Below are 14,452 nucleotides of genomic sequence, written 5' to 3'. Positions count from 1 at the left end.
GTTCATTCTAATTTGTGATGGATCTTACGAAGAAGCTATGTTTTCTTTGTTCAGAACTTGATCCTAATCTGACAAAACGTTGTTGATGGAACTGAAGCGTCATTCTTGCTGGTGTCATTCTGGAATTTGAATTGCAATAAGTTGGTGGATTACTTTGTATAATAGGAGTAAACGGGATTGTTTTCGTTTCTCCTGTAGTTGTGGTAGTTTTAGGTCCTCTAATAAAGATGTTACTATGTCTCGAGAATACTCATGCCTGATGAATCTGGCTGCTCTCCTTTGGACCATTTCTAGCTGTTGTATGTGTTTTTGGAGATGTTGGTCCCAGGCACTGCTAGCATATTCTAGTGTTGGTCGTACAAGGGTTAATACATTATAGGTGTTCAATAATGTGTTTAAAGATTATGTGCTCTATTACTTTACACGGTACTGATGTAAGCGATACCGGTCTATAATTTACTGGTTTCGATCTATCTCCTTTCTTGAAAAGTGCTGTTATGTTTGCAGTAGTCTAATCGTGATGGACTTGTTTTAGGCATAATGGTCTCTCTAATATGTGTTTCAGATAAGGCGATATTTCATCTGCTGTTTCCTTTAATATTCTGCAAGATATTTTGTCTTGCCACTAGCTTTATTGATATTTAGTTGTTTTAGTAGCCTTGCCATTCTCTTTTCTTCAATTTTGATGTCGTCAATCTTAATGATGGAATAAGGTCCGGACTCCCATGTTTGAAAAAAAGAAGCCATGTCTTCCTTTTTAAACACAGACCGGAATTGGTTGTTTAGTGCTTCTGCTTTGGATGTATTGTCTTCCTTAATTTGTCCATCTACATTGAGTGTTGATACACCACTACTCTCCTTTTTTCTTGACTTTACATATCTCCAAAACTGTTTGGTCATTCCCTGCTTAGGCGACTCAGTATTGGTTTCATCTTTAATTTCTAATAAGTTGGACAAGTAGTTTTATGTTCAACTTCTAGTTGGTTTTTTATGTTTCTTCTAATATTTTTGAATTTTGCCCAGTCTTTATATTTTTTTTTTTGTCTTTTTAGCTCTGTTATATAGTCGTTGTTTCCTACGTATTGCTCTCTAAATATCTCTCGTGATCCAGGGGATGTTCTATCTACTAGTGGACGTTTTCTGTGGTATATACTCGTCAATGAGTGATGTGAGAAGGGTCTAAAAACGTTTCCCAACAAATTTCGATAGATTTATTATTTGTTCTCTTTATATATTCAAGAAATTCATCCTTCAGTCTGGTCTTTAAGGAAGTTCGCTACTCAGTTTCAAAATAACAAGCTTTTCATAACACTAGTATATATTAATAGAGGATTAATAAAGGAACAAAAAATGCAAAAAAAATAGATAGGTCAATGTGCTTGTTTTCGAGATAATACTGTTGAAATTTGCGGGAAAATATTCTCTCTTGATTTTTCGTAGCTTTATCATTGACAAGTTCAAGTTCTCAAAAACTATTACAGAATAACAAGAATTTTATAAGACTTTTACAGATGGCTTATAATTATACAGGTAAAAGATTTATAAAATAAAAAGTGGGGGTCAATGGGCAAAATTTTTGAAGGCATTCAAATGGGTAAAACCAGAGGAATCCGAAAATCTGACAAAAATCACAAAACATTACAAGCGAACATTCTCTATGAGATTTTTGTTGGTAGTGAAAACTAAGTCAATAATGTTGTTTCCTCGGGTTGGTGTAATATTTTGTTGTTCAAGGTTATGTTCGTTAGGGATATTTAGAATGGTCTCATTTACCTCTATGTTGTACTGTTGTGGCGATCGGATTGAATATGCGTCTTTTCTCTGAATATCAGGAATGTTAAAATCTCCTGTGAGTACTTTATTGGGCAAGTTTTGGTTGTGAGTGAGTCTTCCAAGTGAGTTGTTTAGCTTTTGTAGTGATACAGCTTCATTGTTTGGTTGTCTATAGAAACATCCGATGTATAGGGGTTTGTTCATTGTTGAAGGTCATATGACGATTGCTGTTGGTCACATTCAAATCATTTGGCAAAAATACCACATCTCCTATTTTTATACTAATGTTATATTACCAATCGATTACAAAAACAAAACAAAAAAATAAAGTTTTTCTAGAAAATCTATGAATTTAAAAGTCGAAAGAAACATTAAATATCCGACTATAAAGATCATTCATATTCAACGCCACATATCTCATGATAAAAAAAAACTGATTAATAGTGCCGGGTACAATTCCATGCCACAGAAATCATTTTGACAGAGTTCGCCAAATCTTTTTTTCCCTGGTGGTCCTTGAAGAATATCTGCAGGTTCTCACTATTAGTTCTATTGAAAAATACTGACATTGTGTCAGTCCTATGCCAAGTTTTGGTGGTAAAATCCTGAGAACCATCACTTTTCCAGAACTCTATTTTTACTCTTTGAACGGAAAAATCGCCTGTGTAGCATCATGCAAAATCATGTGAACGGAAGATTAACTTTTCGACACAAGACTTACTTTTAACATCAATTTATTACGATCATTATAACAAGTGTACATAATAATATAACAAGTAAACATTGTATACAATAATTGTTTGCCATGTCAGTCATCGTCTTCATCTTCTTGGTCAGTGATGATCGGTGAGGCTACAGGTGAATCAATATGTGAATTATTTCTGGCTTTCTCTGGAGTCCTTAAATTTTCAATGTGCTGCGCAGGCGTCATCTTTACAGGTGTTGAAGTCATGCTGATTTTAGATGCGCTAAAAAAAGAAGATACTTTAATAAAAACAATTATCAAATTTACAAAAGATTGTTTTCATAAGGGATGATATTTCATTTTGTTAGTGATTATATTTTGTTTCGCTTTTTCTTTATATGCATCTTGTAGTTTATTTCTACTGACTTGAAAACAGATCGCTGAAGGTGTCTGCTGCTTATTTGTGGAAAAGATTTCTTTGATGCAATCAGAATACATTTGGAATCATTAAAACAGGTTATTTTGATTATTCACTGCAAAGAAGTAAGGTTTACAGTTTAATGAAAACTAAAGTTACAATACGTGGTCAGAAAATTAAAAAAAGCTTGGTTCACATTGATGTGTCGTTGATGAATTACCATGGAAACGGTCTATGACGAAATTAGTCCTTCTCGTAAAATTAAGAAATGTTCTTGTATTTTATCATTTTGGATGATAAACTGATACAATCCATGTTTTATTCTTTTTCTTTAAATAATTCATGCTAATGCGACATTTTTTACGTTGCTTGTCGATTTCCCATATATAACTTGCTTCAATGCTTTCAAAAGACATAGCATTATCATGATTGCAGCTACCGTTGTGTTTGAAAAAAACCTCAACAGTTTTGCCCATTGAAAAGCAATTACATTACGTACACAATATCTTGTAAAGTAATGTAGCAATATTGTACATGCAAGACATAAGAAACACCGAAGAGTACAAAGCGAGTGAGTACGTATAAAAAATATAGTTTTGAAAATAGAAAATTATTATGTAAAATGCGAGTAAGTGACCATTTCTTGGAAATAGAGAGGGGTAGATATAAAAGAACTCAAATAGAAAATAGAATATGTAAACATTGTTATATAAATGCGGTTGAAGATGAAACCCATTTTTTCTTAAAATGTAAATTTAATAAATCTTTACGTAATCAGCTTGAAAAAGATATAAATAATATATGTCCAGAATACTTTAAATTGTCTGAAACAGATAGATTACAATTACTTCTATCTTCATTTGATATTATGCAGCTTACTGTTCCGTTCATTAAAAAGTCATTTGCACTGAGGGGAGTGGACACAACGCCTTCATAAATATTACTGTTTTACCACTTTATGTATGATGTTTTATATGTTAATTTTTCCATTGTGCATATTGTATTGTATTGTTTGTATATGCCTTCAACTCCCACGGGTAAAAATGTGCATTTCATAAATAAATGTAACTCCTCTTGTTTAATTCTTTTAGGAAGTTCTTAAAAAAAGAGGACCAAAGAATAAGGACACATTTCGTATCATGGCCTTGTTCTTCATGTAGCAGTTCTTATAATACTGATTTGTACTAATTACATAAATATATATATAAGTACCTTTTCTTTAGAGGTTGCATACGTTGTATATCAGATATATCAAAAATTTCCTCTTCCGAACTAGACTCTTGGGAGCATACCGAAAAATTGTTTGACTGGTCCATTCTAGAAAAATAGAATATATCCATGTACATATCCTTTGATTTAAAAAAAAAAGCACAACAAAGAATTGATTTATCATGGAACTTTAACAAGAAGGAAACATCGTAAATTTTGTTGAAAAAATGACAATAGAACATTTCATCAAGCCCATTTTAAGGCATAGATTTATCAAATTCTCATATTTGTATGGATTTATAGAGTGATATAAACATCTTGTAAATGAAACCAAGTCCATAAAAATAAATTGTGAGACTATAGACTCAATATTCTTACAGAAAATCCAAAGAAAATGTGAACTAATTGAAAGAGGTATGATGACCGAAGGTCGATCGTCAGTGCGATATGGAAGCATCGATTTTTTTTTCGTTTAATTTTCATTCAAAATTGGAAATAGCAACAAAAAATTTAGAGATTATATTTAGTTTGTTTTCTTGCAAGAGCTTTACTGTGGCACAGAACAAAAAAAAGTTACTATAATTTTAACAAATTTGACCTCAGTTGAGAACCTCTGAAATCGAAATGGGAATATCGATAATCGGGATTACTGGTCTGACAAGCGTTTTTTTTTTTTAATCTTGATTGCACTCGCATCAATAAATGTTTTGGTTAAAGAAACGAGCTTAAACTAAAAGTATTTCAATTCTATTAAATTTTGAGGAATTCGAAGCAAAAACTTATAAAAGCAAGAATGACACAACTGTCAGACTTTATTTGGATACGTACACACTAACTATATACTCCCCGGATTTCTTAGATCTTGTATTATGGAGTTGAGACAAACGTACATATACTGGTTCTTTCTTTTGGTACCCATTCCCTAGAGTACACAGGCTCAAGTTGTTCAGGTCTACACAATAGTTTCGTCTGCAAATGCAAAACAAAATTCGCATATTTAGTTAATATTATAGTTTGAGGGGCATTGATTTTTATTTTATAACTAGTAACTTTGTATAGAAGTCAAGTTTTCGAGATAAAAATGAATACGAAACGTTTCCGATTGGGTTATCTTGCCTTTATCATTATTGATGATAAATGATAGGAAAGTGACCATTCTCGGACTATAGCCGCACCATTGGGGATCTTCTTGAAATTGAATTTTTATGACACGCTCACATTACTGTTCACAGTAAAGAGCTACTCAGCTTTTGCTTCGATTCTTCATGCTTTTGAAATACATTAAGGAACGATTAATTTAACTTCAAACATTTATTGATGCAGTTTCTGTTAAGTTTTGTTTTTCATTTTGAGTGTCCGACAAGTATTCCTAGGAGCCAATTTAATATCCAGGGGTCAACTAAGGTCAAATTCGCAATTCAGTCACGTATACATAAATTTCAAAATATAAATTGCATGATCCAAGAGAGTCGAGAGAGACGAACTTTCACTTTTCTTTCATTTCTTTGCCAATTATCTTTCTATATGAGCACCCATTTATTCTACATCTTTTTTTATTTTTTGCCCATCTTCTGGTTTTTTTTTCTTTTTTGGTCCATCTTCTCTTTTTTTCTCTCTCTTTTTGCATATAAATATCTATTACGTAAGCCCCAATACAGTGCACTTGCAATATCTTTCAATTTATAAATCTACAGTGGAAAAAAAAACATAATTTCATAAAAATAAAACCTCGATTCAAATAGGATGTGGTTTTACTAACTTTGACTTTTTCACAATTTGTTTTTATTCTACTATTTTTTTGTATATAATTTACTTAATGTGAAAAGTCATAATTTTAGAGAGAAAGAAAAACTGACCTTCGGTTCTTCTGAATATAATTGTAAGTGATTAAACTTAACACCACTGCTGCTACAGAAATAGTAGACCCTACTGCCATTCCAAGCCAAAGACTATGATCTGAAATAAAATTAGTATCAGTTTTATTTTTCACCAGGAAAAATATCCGAATCTGGAAAGGCAATTAAGCTACACGGTTACACAATATGAAGGCAAGCACTGTATTCAGTCAAGAGTATTTTTAAAAAAGAGAACTTATTATAATGAGCAATTTTCTATTCTAAATAATGTCAAAGCTGATGACGTCACATATGAAGAAAAAACAGTTCTGCAAATCGTTGAAAAGGAAGGATATACTTAGTTCTAATAATCATTATCGAAAGAGATTCCACCACTATAACTCATGTATTACGATATTTCTCCACTTCTCAACAATTAAATTTTGTTAATTTTAAAGCTAGGCAAGCCTCGCGTTTTAAATATTAAACTTTCTCAGTGGAGAGACGCATTTGATGCAGTTGTGGAATCTATATAATTACACATTTCAACCCTGACAGTGACTGCGTGTAGATATTTATAGTTTTTATTCCCCTGTATATTTGTTCTTACTAGATGTTTACAAAAAATCCAATCATTTATTGTCACGCAACTCTTTTTTTGTTCCATTGAAGAACCAAGTCGTTCGTTAAATTTGACGCTGGCTTATATGGATACATAATCTATTCTCAGAGCGAATCGAGTTGTCTTTCTTTTTATACAGATACTGTAAAATGATATCTAATATTCATGACTGCATGCACTTGCAATAGCAATGTTTTAACTTTTATCAATGCATAGTCTTAGATACATGATTTTTTTTTATTAGTTGTTAGTGGCTTTGAACTAGCTGTCAGATAACTGCGAGTACTCTCAGATCTGTTCATTGTGTCTTTTTGTTGTCGGAATGTACAAGTACCCGTCCACGTCCACTTGTATTTTTGTCCATCTGATGAGTGATGCCTTTTTCAACTGATTTTTATAGTTCGTTCTAATGTTGTACTGTTATACCACTGTCCCAGGTTATGGTGAGGGTTGGAATCCCGCTAACGTGTTTTAACCCCGCCACATTATTTATGTATGTGCCTGTCCTAAGTCAGAAGCCTGTAATTCAGTGGTTGTCGTTTGTTTATGTGTTACATATTTGTTTTTCGTTCATTTTTTATATATAAATAAGGCCGTTAGTTTTCTCGTTTGAATTGTTTTACATTGTCATATCGGGGCCTTTTATAGCTGACTATGCGTTATGGGCTTTGCACATTGTTGAAGGCCATACGGTGACCTATTGTTGTTAATGTCTGTGTCATTTTGGTCTCTTGTGGACAGTTGTCTCATTGGCAATCATACCACATCTTCTTTTTTATATATATATAAGACAGGTATTATATACGTTTAGAATAAATACTAGATTAAACATTCAAATGTTTCTTTTTGCAGTTTTATATGATCTTAATAAATCTACTGAAAGAAGCATTCAACTTTTCACTTTAACAGAACGGTTATAAGGACTTCGATAATATACGGTTTTGCATTGATGCTGAGGCCAAATGAAAAATATGTGGTTCCAGTTACATCTTAAAAAAAAATAGAGTAGGTAGGTAGGGATTTTTTTTATTTTATCTTTTATTTTTACATTGAGTGTATGGGAGCATCATTCTGGCTTTAACAGTGCTTAATGAAAAATGACAATAAAATCTTTAGGGTAGGCTAATTTCAAGACGAAAAAGTATGGAAGGTAGGGTCACTGGAACCACACATATAATTTTATTTGGCCAGATTATAATTCAATGAGAATAAACAGTAAGAAATAAAATACAAACATATTGGGACAAAAAGGTTTGAATACCAACTAATGCCAGGCTAGCGTTGTTGCAAATTCAGTAGAAAGGTAAATAAACATATAGAAATAATGAGTATTTAAAACATTCAGCTATATATAAACAATGAAAGTTATAATAATTTTAGAATTGGAAAATCAAAAAGTTTCAAAGAAAGAAATTTTACCGTATAGAAAACGTCTCAAGTTGGATGGTTTCTCAGGAGTTGAACTGGTTGTATTCATTTTGTCTGCCGAAAGGCTCTCATCTTTTCTGTGCATGTGTTTGAGTTTCTCAGAATGCACCCTCTGGTCACGTAGCTTGATCTTTTCTTTAAATAAATGTATTAATTCCAACCGTTTTCGATGGTGATCTTCATATACTTTATTTGGATTAAGCTTTTCCTTTTGTCTGTTTTCAGTATCAGCCCGTATCCAGTTTCCCGGATGTCTAGTATCATCGTCTTGTTTCTCAATACTGCCTGGCGGTTCACCCAAGTTTCCGAAAGGATCATTTATTTGTCCAATTATTTGATCGTCGCTTTCTGGTACATTCCTAAATCGCCCTTAAAGTATATGAGAAAAAAAATGTCTAAATGGTATCATCATTTTCGTTTGGAAAATTATTTAAGGAATGATTGTAATATTTTTTTGTCTATGAAGAAGTAACAAAAAATGCATATTGAATAACCCTCGTACATTCATAATTTAATTCTTAATTCCGGAGTAAATCATGAAAAAAACATTGATGAAGTCACGACCACATGACAAAATTATGTCTATGAGCTGATAGACAAAACACTGTCAGTCAATCAGAAGACGCGTTACATCCAAAATTTAATTATTTAGATTTATACTTCAAGTTGACTCCTCCATATATGACCCGTCATTTTCCCAATATCTTGATATCCGCAGAGGGCAAACCGACATTAAGCAAAACTGCCGCCCGATATCTTTGAATATGAGTAACAGGAATTTGAAATTTAAAGAAACTAAAACATTTTAGAATTGAGGAATTAATAAGCTTTCGTAGTATACTAAGTATAAGCTGTGTAATTTCCTGTATTTTTTACTAGGCTGCTTCCTGGGGTATCTGTTGTATTGTCATTGGATGTTTGATGTGTACTGATTGATATTTAAGTCTTGGATACATGATTTTTTGCATTAGTTGTTTTAGTCTTAGAACTAGCTGTTAGCCTGTCAGTAATTGCGAGTAATCTGAGATCTGTTCTTACTAAGTTAACTTCTTTTTGCTTTTGAGACGTCTACTTTGTGTTTTTGATAGATGTATAAATTTCTATTTGTATCCGTCTGATGAGTAAACCCAAATTGGCCCCAACTTAATCCATTTTCAACTGATTTTTATAGTTTGTTCTTATGTTGTATTGATACACACCTGTCCCAGAAAAAAGGGAAAGGTTCAGCATTTTCACAAACACTGATTAAGTTCCACTAAGGCACTATCTGAGGGGGAGGACAGGGGTAAGGGAGACAGGGAGAAAAGGGGGTAGGATAAAGGAGAAAGGGGTGGGAGAAAGTAGAAAGTGGGGTAGGAGAAAGGAGAGGAAGGCTGGGAGAAAGGAGAAAAAATAAAATATCTCTCCTTTTAAAAAATGATCTAATATTTCAAGAAAAAATATCTCAAAAGGAGATGTTTTCTTCTAATGGGAGAAAGGAGAACGGGGGTAGGAGAAGGAGAAGAGGGGTTGGAGAAGGGAGAAGGGTACCCCCCTCCTATCTAAGTGACAGGAGCCTGAAATTCTGACGTAATAACGTATGAACTTTTTGAAACTTAGCAATGATTTGTAAATCTTTTTTCGACTAATCACTTATGGTTTTTAAAAGCACATCTTGTAAGACTTGTAATTTTTCTTCTTTTTGAAAATCCGTCGTGTCCTTGACACCAAGGAACTCTCACAGCCTCTGATATACATGAAATTTATATGTTATAAAATGATGATACAATAAAGAGCACATCGGTCCAATTAATCTACAAAAGTCAAGACCAGATTTACTTCACATTTCCTACCCTCTGTACATAATACAACTTCAATGATAACTATCGCTAATGCTTTCCATGAATACATTGTTTTTCACAGTAGGACATTTTTGTTGACGTTCCCAAATATGTATGACGTCACTCGATTACTTAGATAAAGATACGAAATCGGGTCGACTGTGTATGTTTTCCGGGAAAATGTCTACTGAAGTGATTTTGTGAAATGATGATTGCGGTATTGACCATTTTTGGCCTAAAAATTAACACGAAAAAAGTGAAAGTGAAATTGATATAGATATAATTTATATGGTTGTGCAAAGTTAAACTACGATATAATAATTTTTTACGGAGATAATATAACTTAAATTCCTAGTTTTCTACCAACATTGACAAAAATTTTGGATTGGAATTATGTCGATAACATACAAATACCACAAAGATGTACACGTAGATTGTTTAGTTGGTACATGCGTGTGCTCTATTTGGCTGGTCCCAAAACCGGTTGAAAACTGACCAAAATCGACCATTTTTTTTCACCCGGCAGAACGTGTGAATTACCTTTTCCGTCCCACTTACTATCTATTGGGTGTGAGGTATGGTGCTTGGATAGGTAACTTTTTCCAACTCCAAGATGTATGATAAGGTCTAGAAATTGGACATAGATGACAAGATTGATGATTGAATCATAAGTAGACTTTTCTGTAGGCCTATCTGAAACTACTAGACTGAAATCAGATGTCGATTTTCTCTGTCACATGTACGATTAAATGCATAATTATATATAGTTTATTGTCAGATCTTTTCATTTCTCGGTGAAGTAGAGTAAGCATCAAAGTATATATGTAGATTCAAGTTTTTCAAAAAATGTTCCATGGGGTATTCTATTTGTCGACATCCTCCTCTCCTCCGGCCACCTAATTCACAAAAATGTGGAAACGCCTTCACTGAGTGCACTTCCTGATATTAAAAATATACAAAATAGCATTTTATTTTTCAACTTAATTCTTTACATTGCCAAAGCATATAATGATTATTAATACGACTAGATTACACCTGATTGAATTCTAGTATATAACTATGCGTAAGCCTTATTTTAAGTATTGGTATTGTTATCTGATAAAGTCATTCCGATTATAAGATGAACCTTTTTTTCCTGCTTTCAAAATCTTTCTGTTTGAACCCGTCGACCTGGAACTTATCAATTATTGGTAATATCAATTATTTGGAAATCAAAAGGGCCTGGAATGGAGTATTTTTTAATCAACAGCATTGTCCTATATTAGTTATAAATAAAGTTGAATTCTTTGATTCGCTGTTATACGTAATGCTGGCTAACAAATTGAAAACTGTACCTATACGCCTTATTTTAAGTCCACTGAGATTTTTAGTATTCGTATTGTCATCTTGGAAAGTCATACTGATTAAAATACTGCAATAGGGAACAATATGACAATGCTTGAATTTAGTAGTGTCAACCCTGTGATTATGACCCGTGTATATAGCAAAATCCTAAAAACACCGTTTGGTGGTGCGCCTGTGAGATGCGGAACGTACAGATCAGGTAATAGGTAACAGGTGAATATATACGGCTGACAAATTGGACCCTGAGGAAAACAAATACATGACAAATCGGGGAATATTCGAAAAAATTGTTCAACCACAAAGTTTGTCAAAACATGTCTCCAAATACCATGGCATCTGTCAATGTTGCATGGTGCTGTTATGTATCGCAAAAAATAACATTTTTCACTTCTTCAATTCGAATGATAATTGTTTTCACTTCTCCAAAGATGCAAAACTAAATAACATCAGCTAAGCAATAAAAATCATGTGACAATAACAAAAGTTGTTTTGTATATGACTCTTTTATGTTGTCTTTTTCAGTAGCGGAAAAACTGTTGTATGTGTGCAAGCAGAAGCAATGTGTAAAATGAGAAAAGGCAGACGACACATGGTTAAACTGTATTGAATTTCTATTAAAAAATCAGATTTCATCTAAGGTGAGAGAAAAAATTATCTACATATGTTGGTAGATCTATTGATCCAACACACAACATATTAAACTAAAATCTGTAGATTCTGTAATATTTTAGTATATGTATACAATAGTGAACGGAAAGGGTGAATCTGTCACTGAGAAAACAACCTGACCAAAGAGCAGAAAACAGCCGAAGGCCACCATGGTCTCAGCGAGAAAATCCCGTACCAGGAGATGAGCTTCAGCTGGCACTAGTACAAAATGTAAACTCAGTAGCTCAGTGATAATGTCACACTATATACAAATGAGTTTATTTAGATATATAAAAAAAATATTTTTGTCTTTTGATTTGAACACTTTGCTGTTTCAAAAGAAGACCCTAAACCAACCACAAAATAAGATATATATAGTAAAACTAATTTGGTGATGATGTTACTATAAAACTATCGAGCCCTCATCGAATAGAAGTATGACAAAATCTGTATCCAAAGTTACTGACGGACTCGAGTTGAATCTAACAATTGCACTCCTTGACTCTGGAGGGAGTGATGAACAGAAGTAACAAAATGATTCACTATGAATGCCATAAGTTCACATTTCGTTTTGAATTTTTTAAGTACCAAGAAATTAAAATTACACTTCCATCATTGATCGATAATGTACGCCACAGTGCCAATATAAAGAGATAATTTTCTTTAATTTTCTTAAAGGATAATTCAAATTATCGCACTTGTGTCTTAATATTGCATATAGGAATTAAGTAATTTATTTTGAAAGAGATTTAATCGGAAGTGTTTTCTGCTGTGCGGTTTCATGGATATCCTTTTTAAACAAATTACAGGTCGTGAAATATTTTCTTGTAAAATGAAGCTTTAATAATAGCGTAGAAAACTCAAAACAAACTGTGAAGAATTGAACAGATATATTTTTCTCTTATAAATATGCCTTAAGCATATTTTTCAGTTTTTGAAGAAGCCGTCGAGAAACCATGAAAAGATGTGAAGAATATTCTTGTCGCAACACTAGTCATGCACATGACAAGTTCCCGCCAAAATTTTGCCGCAGGGAGCAGATGGTGAATCGTTTTCCAAAAACAATCGAAGCTTTAAATCGGTGACATTCTTGTCAAAATAATTACCATAAAAGTCTCTACAGGAGTAAAGAAATACTGGAAACCTTAAGGTTGTTAAATTAAATACGCTTCAGGAGATCTTTTGTCAGTTAAAATACTGTTTTCTACTCCTATATGACACAACAAGCAACTGACATTGTATAGAAACTAGAGGGAAGCTTGCAGGAAGTCAGTTGTGAGAAATTCCCATATCAGTTCCTTTCAAAGTTGACTTTATGTCTACGATCAGACATTTGTATCTAATGCACCGTGCACTAAGGGTTAAAAAATCGAAATTATCGGACGAAGATTACCGAAACCAACATGCACACACTGCATGCAGTCGCACGGGCTGGGCTATCTTCTGGTCATCAGCTATGGGCAATTTTGTTCCTTCGGATTAATTTCACTTCAAAATTATTTATTTAATATTTTAGTTAGGGACGACATCAAAAGATCGATGTAGGATAAAAAAAAAAAAAAATTAAAACAAATAGTTTTTGGTTGGGGGTAACATTGCTGCAAGTTTTGTTAATCCAAAATCGATATTACATATATCTATATTGGGCAATTAATTGTTCCCAAATAAAGTTAAGAAGGTGGGGGGAAGGGGGGGGGGGGGGGGGAATGGGCGGTGTTTTCGATGATTTGACGGAAGTAAGCTACAACTATACATATTGTGCAATCCTATTTTTCCGTGACAATTGCATGTATGTGTATATATATTGCTCTTAGTGAAAATTATTTTTTCAACTCTGCACACTTTACCAATGGTATGCTTTGTATCCCACTTAATTTGTAAAGAGACAGTGGCAGTTTGCCTCAACCATACTTTTTCTCTTTTTTCAAAAATCCAAAATTTGGAAACAAATTCGGTTATTTTAAAATTGATCATATTGAAACGATTCTCTGAAATATACATAATTACATATGACCTTATATGGTTACCTTTGTGTGGACCAATGTCCCGTGTTGTCTTGGTGTTGTCATGTGTTGTGTTGATATTGCCCTGTGTTGTATTGGTGTTGTCTGAAGATATTGTCCCGTGAAAAGGTCATGATACGAAAAACATTTAATTATGTACAAAGTCAGGAATATGACAGTTGTTATCCATTCGTTTGATGTGTTTGAACTTTCGATTTGCAATTTGTTTAGTTTTTTTTCGGTTTGAAATTTATTTTACCTTTTGGCTTTCTTGTCGATTGAAAACTTTCGATCATAAAACCTATAACAAAAACATAATTTGTGCTCGAAAACACCAAATCATGCAGTATTTTGATTGGTGGATTTTTGCGTCTGATCACTTCGATTATCGAACTAAAAATATTTATGACTTTAAGGCCAGATTGCGGCCATCCAGATCTTGTCAAATACGAACCGGATGTGTCTGGTTGGTGTCTCATCTTAATAATCCATGTCGCTATCGTGCGAAAGATACAGATTGAAATCGAATCTGTTTGACATCGGAATAATCGGGACGAATTCGGCAGAACAATATCTGACCGTTGTGGTTAGATGATGTGTTTTTTTCCGTCAAATTATCATTTTTTTCTTTCTTTGGATAATGAAAATTAAACCATTATGATTTTTC

General features: G+C 33.1%; 1 protein-coding gene across 2 annotated transcripts; it reads right to left on the bottom strand.

The window, feature by feature from the left end:
* Positions 1–2,492: 2,492 nt before the first annotated feature.
* Positions 2,493–9,921, bottom strand: LOC139511933 (uncharacterized). 2 transcript variants are annotated; one of them, XM_071299126.1, is made up of 6 exons: positions 9,803–9,921; positions 7,962–8,339; positions 5,942–6,041; positions 4,914–5,054; positions 4,089–4,193; positions 2,493–2,741 (listed from the first exon to the last, which is right to left on the bottom strand). In XM_071299126.1, exons 1-6 carry the CDS (start codon positions 9,858–9,860, stop codon positions 2,582–2,584), a joined length of 942 nt encoding a protein of 313 aa, XP_071155227.1. In that variant the 5' UTR covers positions 9,861–9,921; the 3' UTR covers positions 2,493–2,581. The 2 variants fall into 2 exon arrangements, with proteins under 2 accessions (XP_071155227.1, XP_071155228.1); XM_071299127.1 differs by lacking the exon at positions 4,914–5,054.
* Between the last annotated feature and the right edge of the window lie 4,531 nt (positions 9,922–14,452).

The sequence above is a fragment of the Mytilus edulis genome, chromosome 2, assembly GCF_963676685.1.
Source record: "Mytilus edulis chromosome 2, xbMytEdul2.2, whole genome shotgun sequence".
NCBI classification, from domain to species: Eukaryota; Metazoa; Mollusca; class Bivalvia; order Mytilida; family Mytilidae; genus Mytilus; species Mytilus edulis.
This window is presented reverse-complemented; position numbering and strand designations above follow the sequence as displayed.

Excerpts from the sequence above, each read along its gene's own strand:
- LOC139511933 (XM_071299126.1), bottom strand. The coding sequence starts at position 9,860 with ATGTATTCATGGAAAGCATTAGCGATAGTTATCATTGAAGTTGTATTA. Across the intron at positions 6,042-7,961 it reads CTTGAGACGTTTTCTATACG|ATCATAGTCTTTGGCTTGGA; the intron begins GTAAAATTTCTT and ends ATTTTATTTCAG. Across the intron at positions 4,194-4,913 it reads GGGGAGTATATAGTTAGTGT|AATGGACCAGTCAAACAATT; the intron begins GTACGTATCCAA and ends CTATTTTTCTAG.